General features: G+C 37.0%; 1 protein-coding gene across 1 annotated transcript in view; it reads right to left on the bottom strand.

Annotated features, from left to right (window-relative positions):
* The window catches only part of LOC107732911 (receptor-type tyrosine-protein phosphatase U-like), a 297,899-nt gene that overhangs the window by 222,745 nt on the left and 66,098 nt on the right, over window positions 1-9,056 (bottom strand). Inside the window, exon 2 of the mRNA XM_016544352.1 lies at window positions 5,921-6,049. Coding sequence (XP_016399838.1) covers window positions 5,921-6,049 — 129 coding nt within the window. The remainder of the gene's footprint in view (window positions 1-5,920; window positions 6,050-9,056) is intronic.

Raw genomic sequence — 9,056 nt, 5'->3', positions numbered from 1 at the left:
GGGTCGCTGAGGAAATACATCAACTTCGCGCTGTGGATCGCCGGATCGGCTTTCACCGTGGACGAAGCGGAGTCCAGCCTGGGGTCGTCACATGTGGTTGCCGCTCCTTCGTCGAATTCGCCGGCCGCGCCGTTCTCAAGGTCACCGGCCTCCTCTCACTCAAGTCTGCGGTGGTTAAACCGCATAAACACATTTTATTACACCAAATACACAAAATATTGTTCTTTTTAGCAACATCATATGACCCCTTTAAAGGAACAGTTTCCTCAGGAAATGTAAACATGTCACTTCATGATCAGTCACATAACGAGAACCAGTAGTGTACGGTGTCAGTGTTGTCAAATCTGGTGTAACACGTCCAAAAGCATCATTTTTGAACTGAACATGAGCAAATGCGATTGTTGAGCTCCAGCAGAGGGGAAAACTATTGGTGAAAGGCCATTCTTCAAATAAAGCTGTCATGTGTGCCACAGCCATATGAAGCATGTACTACTTTTATGTCGCTTTTGGACCATGGCAATAGAATGTGTGTTAAGTAAGGAATAATGTACATCCAGCCGGTTGTTGTCGCAGACTAAACCCTGACAGCGTGATCAAGAGTTGCATCAGCCTGAAGGGGTTTTATTCTGCGACAACAACCGGCTGCATGTACATTATCCCGCTTATTACACGGATACTTGGTGCATAAGCAAATAATTAGCCATGAAATATAGATTTGAGTTGAAATATTTTGCTAGCTCTTTAAACGCAAAGAAAAACCGCTCCTAAACGAATGCCCCGACTGACCAAATTCCAGGGAGTTAACAAATGTAAAGTGTTACCAAATATTCTTTCAGCTCTGTGGTTGAGCGCTATAGGAACTTGGGAAAATGAATGGAGAGTCCTGGAGATGGGAGGTGAATGGGATAAACACTACGCTGGACTTCTGAAACACAACTGGGATTCTCATTGATCGGTGTTTTTGGAGTTTTTGGTAGTAAAAGTCATTTTTGGAAACCTTTGTGCGTTCAATTCTATGGAGCCACGAAGGCGACATGGTGATGGGAGAAAAATTAGATGGGAGGAAAATTATATGTCAATTCTTTCCCATTCCCTCGCTAAAAAGTTTGCGTTCCTCTGAAAAACTTTGTATTTTCTTGTAGGAGCTTCATGTTCTCCCGCGGTTGTGATGGAAACAATATGAGGTGGGAAAGAAAGGTTCCTCAAGTAAACACAAAGCTTCTTAGGCAAGCACAAAAGTTCTGCATTCTCTCGCAAAAGCATTGAAATATAGATTTCATATTATTTAAATGCAACGTTTCTCCGGGGTACACTAAAAGTTTTGCAAGTGAACGCAAAAGCATTGATATAAAATGTCCTCACATCTATTATTTTTCGCATCACCATGGGCTCCATACACCCCCTACAGAAATCCACAGGTCATTAGAAATGAAAGACCTTCAAGAAAAGGTCTTTAGTGTTCCATTAAAAACTTTGCACTTACACAGACTAACTCACTGCAACTCAATAACAAATGAAAGTTTTACTTTTATACTTTCCACCATTTCAGTCTTATCTACTTTTGTATTATACAAGATTTAGACACGGTTAATATTGTGGGCTTAGTTAATTTAGAAAAATGTTCCAAATCAAGCTCATTTTGCAACTTGTTGGACCAGAAAGTAGTAATCCAAAGTTTGCGGCAGCAGTTAAACTGAAAGTGCCAGAACAAATGTTTGTCAAATGTTCATGAGATTCCACAGCATGACTCCAAACAGGTGAACGTTTTCTCATTCCGATGCAAGAACGAACCGCCATTAAAGCTTATTACCTCTGCCTCTTATTTCAATAATATATTCAATCCATTTCTCTAATCAACACACTACAAAGCAGCGTGAAGAGAGTCAGAAAAGAGCGAAGCAACAAGCCGATAGGCTGAAAGCTTGTCTTATTACACCTTGACATCAAAGACAGCAATGCTTCCCCGCATCAACACAAATGAGCATCTCAATCTCGTCAGGAAACAAGGGGAAAATTGGCCCGTGCTAATGTGCCATTTAAATGCAAAGAGCAATTTCTGCAGCACTAGCGAAGTTTTATTTTTTGCTTTTTTGCACATGATCTTCAAAGACGGCATGTCAAAGTTTTAGAGCAGGGCTGACATGTTCCTGTTCCTGCAGGGGGCAGAGGGAAGATCATGGCATCGCCCGTCTGTTTGAAGTCAAGCTCCCTAAACTCAAGACCAGATACACTTCTGTTACGGATCCAAAGCATGTCTAGCTTTAATGATCTGGTATGTTTTGGAGAGCAAAAACCTGAAGCAGAAACAAAGAGGTGCTCTCAATAAACAGAATGTATTACTTCAGCTTCAATCAGTGTCCATTTTAAGTGGCGTTCAATTTCTGGAGATCACTCAGGAGTTTATGTGTTGTATGCTAGCAGGTGTTCCTCCTCGAATGACGTCTCCAACTTCATGAGTCATCAGAACGCTGCGTCGCTGTTCATTTGCATAAAGTTGACTTAAATATCACCAACATGCTGTCGCACACGTCACTGGAAATCGGCAACACTTGCTGAAACTTCCATTTACACCAATTATAGGTTTCAGTCAATAACTTTAATGTTTTGAGACACTTAAATGTGGGCTATAAACTTATGCTTTAGTGATACGATTTATTTTATTTATTTTTTTTACACGTAATGACATTTCACGTTAATATAGATAAACTGTGTCTCGCAGTGTGCAAAGTACAAATATTCTCTATGGATCTATGTGTGTAATGTCCTGTTTGAATTGTCACTGCAAATCATGCCACAAATAAAAACTTCAGAACACTAATGAAGATATTTTCGTAAATCTTTACTTGCAGCTTTCAAATGCAATGCATTATAAAGAATGTAATGCATCAAGTCTTGTAATGCACCATGTAATGATCTTAACAGTTATAATACATTATAATGATCTCGTTTTACAGCTTTAGAAAGTATAATGCATTAAAACACATGGTAAACAACCAATTTAAGATGCAAAAAGGAAGTATTACAATGCATTTTAACTTCAGGTGTTACCGATATTTGTAATATTCTCTCATCCTTTTTGTCCATGCATGGAAAGTCCATACGATCAAAATTTTCAAGCTTCAAAAAGTTGATTAATAAATCAAAAAATGAATTCATAAAATTTGAGTGGTTTAATCCAAATCTCTTTGAGAGTCATGGTTGCTTTATGTGATGAACCGATTTAATTAATAAAAGGATTTTATTCACATACATAGAGCACATCAAATATGTCTAATATGTGCATACAAAAATGTATTTGCTTAATGCATAAGAACAAACCTCACTGGTTCTTCCATTTGATATACTCTATGTATATCTTGTTTGGAATGACATGAGGGTGCGTAAATGATGAAAATGTTAAATTTGGGTGAACTATCCCTTTACCTGTGTTCTTTTATCAGGGAAACGTCATAGATTCGGCGAAACCTGATCAACCAGGGGCCAGGGGAGAAACACAAGGTGCATTTGCTACTCATTAATTGATTACTCAATCAAAAAATCTTCATCTCATACATTAATTTTAAACATAATTTTAGTAGAAATACGAATACTATTAGTAATTAATAGATGCGAAACACAACAGATTTAATTAGTGCACCTTTCAAGGCAACATGCAAAACCTTGAATTGAAACTTGATTGAAATCCAAAAGATTACTAGACTTTTCACAGGAGTATCAGTATGCTACAGAGCCTGTCTGTTCGGTTCGACCCGCATGACATCCGTCTACCTTTCCTCTCTCTCTCTCTCTCTCTCTGTTTCTCAGTTCCCCTTCATTGACATGCTGAACATACCCCAGTATGGATCAGTAATATTGAGCAAATAGCACCCAATAAACTAAGCTGTTGTCTCAATTGGAGTGTCTTTAGCAGCTTTGATGGAATTTAACCCTCCAGATAAGTGCAGTATTGGACGGCTACTCAAAGAAATGTCAACACAAAGTGCCACAGATTGTCTTCAAGCTTCTTACGTCCAGTTAACAACATTATGTGTCACTAGAATAGATCCAGGGTAGACGGTTTATATCACAGTGTGAGTAGTACTAGATCACAATAATGGTATATGCAGTCTCACAATATAATAGTTATTTCTTTTTTTTTTATCAAACGGTTCATATTAATAATCACACGGTATTGTGGTCAGGATGAACAGATGAGTTTTGTATTTCCTCTTATGAACTAGGGGGCAGTTGTGGCCTAATGGTCAGAGAGTCAGACTTGGAACCCGAAGGCTGCAGGTTTGAGTCTCAGTACTGGCAGGAAATGTAGGTGGTGGGATTGAATGTCTCTTCCACACTCATTACCCCTTGAGCAAGACCCCTAAACCCCAATCCTGGACGCTGCGCACTGTGTGTGTGTGTGCGCGCACTTGGATGGGTTAAATGCAGAGCACAAATTCCAAGAATGGGACACCATACTTGCCTACACGTCACATTGCTTTAACTTTCAATGAGGAGTTTGCAGAACAAAGACACTAACTTTTACACAAGCTTTGTTCCTAAACATAGTTAGCTACTATAGGGCTACGTGAGTTGCTACCTTCTAAGGCAACTTCCTAACCACATGGGTTTTAACCCTTTCGCATGTGATTTTGAAATATTCTAGATGACCCCCCAACGCGAGTTTTTTTAGGCGACCAATATTTTAGAACGTATTGCACTATTTCCATGACAACGCGTCATGCTTGTCACATGACACACCACAGCCACAAACGTGCTAACTATATTATGAAATATCTGATATTCCGATTCCCAAATATGCGTACGTAAAGGTATTTAGTAGTTTAAACACCTTTATAATGACCATTTTAGTTGATCTATAACGGGCGATGGGTGCCGCCTTGTTCGCACAGAGTCTGAGCTGTGGAATTTACGTAAATTCATCCTCTAAGTTTTCGGTGAACTGGGAGAAGAATAGAGTAAGCTTAAGTTACCTATACAATGTGTATATGACACATCAATAAAACTTTTCATCAAATGTATATTTGTAAGGATCATTATTTAAATTTCTGAAACCTAAAACAAACATTACGTGGTTAAAAAACACTGAAAGCACAGAAGCAGATTTGATGATGCACTGAAAGCAAATATTTTGAATGCAACTATTTTGTGAAAGAACGCAAAGTTACTGAATACACAAGAACACAAATGTTTGCAAAAGGATGCGTTACTTGGGGAACACAATACTTTTGTGAGTGAATGCTAATGTTTTGAGAAAGAACACAACGTTACTCAGGAGATCGCAATACTTTTGAGAGTAAACGCAAATGAAAGAATGAAAAGTTTTTCGGGGAAACACAATACTTTTACGAGTTTATGCAAATGTTTTGTGAAAGAACAAAAAGTTACTCGGGGATATGCAATTCTTTTGCAAACAAACACAATTTTGTTTTTGTTTTTTACAAAAGACTGCAAAGCTGCTCAGGGAAACAAATGTTTTTCAAAAGAACAAAGTTATTTGAGGGATTACAGTTAATTTCAACATTTACGCATTATTAAAATCAAAAGCTGTGCTTGTTAACATTAGTTAATGCACTGTAAATTAACATGAACTAACAATGAGCGACTGTATTTTCATTAACTAACATTAACAAAGATTAATAAATACTGTAACAAATGTATTGTTCATTGTTTGTTCATGTTAATTAATACATTAACTAACAATAATTAATGGAACCTTATTGTAAAGTGTTACCAAAATATTTATAAATGATATTCTCTCTTTTTTTCTCTCTCATTGAGCTTGTTGCGATGCATTCTGGTATTGCTTTATCCCTTAAGGACACATGCATTGCTGTATTAGGTTTTACAGTTACGGATAAACATGGGAAACATTCATTATTACAATCAAGCGTTTATTACAGCACATTACATCAAAACTCACCTCGTATAAGGTCAGAGGTCATGTGCGGCCAGCTGTAGGTCCGTACAAGCTGCCAATCAAAATCATCTTCCTGTGCCTGTCTGTATTCACATAGGCTGGGGTCGGAGTCTTCCTCAAACGTGCAGCCAGCTGGAGAGAGATAACACACTGTTAGAAGCAAACTCTATTTAGATGGCCAATTTACATTGTGTTTTGTTTATGTAGGTCAGTACAAGTGATGTTTTGAAATATTTTGAACTTGGGAAACTTGGGAAAGTGCAACATAAGTCTTGAATTGAAGTCGAACTCGACACTTGTAAACGTGCAGAAATTTACAATGATTTCACACGTACACAGCGGCACCCAGAGTGACACATTTAATGATTTCCCATGCAAAAAAACGTCAGCCGATCATAATGGAGGTACTTGAATAAAGACCTCTTAAAGGTACAGTAGCAAAAACCTTTAGGCTGATTGGAAAAATGTGCCTCCACCTTCATTTTTGCAAAACTCCAAAAACATACCTACATTTACAATTCCCTGCAGGTTGCAGTTGAGATAAACACTAATGGCAGTAAAACACCAACACGTTGTATTCCTTTTCACACAAATTATGATGCAACTGATTATGGATTAAGAAAGACTTATTTTCAAAAACGTCTTTACTACAGAACTACATTATGACCTCAAAACACTTTATTTGTTATCTAATACATTTTGAAGTTTGCCTCACATATTCAGCTCAATAAATATGGCTTTTCTGACATAGTAAACTTGCTCGGTGACTCATCCGGTACAGCATTGCACTTGCAATTAGCTAAAATGTCATGGCTGCTTCAGTTTTGAGTTTTTATCTCACGTTTGTTTTTGTTAACACTATCGGTTAGCTTTAGGGTACGTGTTACGTTATTTTCAAAACCTACACTATAAAAAATCATTGTGATTTTAACAGTAAAAGACTGTAAAAAATGCTACAGTAAAAACCTGTTAACTGGTTATCAGTAAGTTTCCATACTATATACGGTGAACAAATGTAATTACATTTAATGTAATTTTACAGTAAAATAATGTAAAAAATACGGTTTTTGGAAGTGAAAAAGAAAAAGTTACTGTATAATTTACAGTGAAAAACCGTAAATTGACACTCCCAGAATTCCCTGCATGACACTTCATATTTGATGTTTTTTGTTGAAATAACATGTTTCTTAGTTTTTTTCTTATCAGTTGTGTACACTAGGTTTTAATCTTACATCAATTAATGTTATTGCATTATTTCAGTATCACGTGTGTCACCATGATGGTGTTTAGTGTCTGTGTGAATGACACTGTGTGCACCTTCTATATATAAGTATTGTCCTCCTCAGCTCGTAGAAAAGCTGTTTGTGATGAGCTTTGGTTCATCATGTGACTTTCTCATCACCACCAGTTTTTGGTGGTTATCAGTGCATTACAATGGTTCAAAACAGATATTACTACTTCAATATGTTGGTTTATTGATATCACATCAGTTAATGAAATACGGTATTTTATTGTGAATTTAAGTTAAGTCTGTAAAACCTTAAATGTTGCTACCATATTTTTTACGGTGAAGTTCTGGCAACCACAGCTGCCGGTACTTTACCGTAAATGTCACAGATTTTTTTTTACAGTGATATAGCATTAACCTAATTTAATTTTAACCTAGCCATTTCATTTCTGAACTGCAGCAATTGTACAAGAACCAAATCTGAACACGCTTTTAGCACCATTCACTGGACATTTCATTTTGAAAGTCTCGAGAAACATGCAAGAAGCAGCGTAATATTATTTTGCAGAAATAATAGGTTTTTCCAATGTGCCTGGCTTGGGATTTTTGATCAAAACTGTCGGATTGGATTTTAATCCTGTTTTCTTTGTCATTCAAGGTTCAAACGTACTGCAATATTTCAAATTTACTCATTGAAGCTCTCATGTGGCATTCAATCTAGTCAAAAGTGAATTAGATAGAAATTTTGGCCACTATATATGCAATACAGTCATTTTTGTATATTACTGGACATTGGCAACACTGTCTAAACAGACAGATCTGTTTGGGGTTCATTTGTTGTAAAATAACAGTGCGGACAGTGAGTTCTGAAAATTGCATTTGGAAAACCAATTTGAATTGTGTGTAGTGTGAAGAAAGGCTAATCACCCGCACTAAAACTAATGAGGCAAGCGAAAAGACTGTCAACGGCGCATGTACTGATGTGGCATCATCTCAGGCAAAAATGATTGAGTACCACATCTGATCTCAGACTCCAGCTAAAAGCTTTTCAGTGCCTTTTGTGTTCCTTAATTGCATTTAATAACTCTGCTTTCCTCGGCTCTGTGTGTAAGTCGAGGTGTGAGTTTCGGCTCAGTTAGCTCCAGGCTTGGAGGACGGGGAGGTCAGGCACGAAACACACGTAATAGACTCATCGCTGGTGTGAGGTGACCCACTCCTGTGTGTGTGTGTGTGTGTTTGGGAAACATGCTATCAGCAGGATCTCAACAGAAGCTAATAATACTCCATCTAGAGTAGCATCTAAAAACAGAAGCACTCTCACAACCACATGCTCTCACGCTACATTACAGGGGGCGAAATTACAGCCAGACCTAGGAAAGTGGACCAAACTACTCGCACAAACAGCAGAACATCTGAGTAGAGACATGCACGCTCAGCACTCAGATTCTGATTGGTCAATGGCGGAATTTAGTCAAATTACATTAAAAAAAATTACACTAACATTTTTTTTTTTTTTTGAAATAAATTACTACTTGTATTTTGCGTGGATAGATTAAATGATTAAAAGTGTCAGTTTTTTTATTTATTATAAAAAAATATCTGTTTAAAATAAATCCTTCATTTGACATTTCTATTCGTTTTCAGCATTGACGATAATAATAAGAAATGTTTTTTTGAGCAGCTAATCAGCATATTATACTGATTTCTGAAGGATCATGTGCCACTGAAGACTGGAGTAATGATGCTGAAAATTCAGCTTTGATCACAGGAATAAATTGTATTTTAAAATATATTAAAATAGAAAACAGTTACTTTAAACTGTAATAATATTTCACACTATTACCGTTTTTACAGCATTTTTGTCAAATAAATGCAGCCTTTTTGTGAGCATAAGAGACTTCTTTCAAAAAC

This window comes from Sinocyclocheilus rhinocerous, unplaced genomic scaffold, assembly GCF_001515625.1.
Source record: "Sinocyclocheilus rhinocerous isolate Xijiao unplaced genomic scaffold, SAMN03320098_v1.1 scaffold1300, whole genome shotgun sequence".
NCBI lineage: Eukaryota > Metazoa > Chordata > Actinopteri > Cypriniformes > Cyprinidae > Sinocyclocheilus > Sinocyclocheilus rhinocerous.
This window is presented reverse-complemented; position numbering and strand designations above follow the sequence as displayed.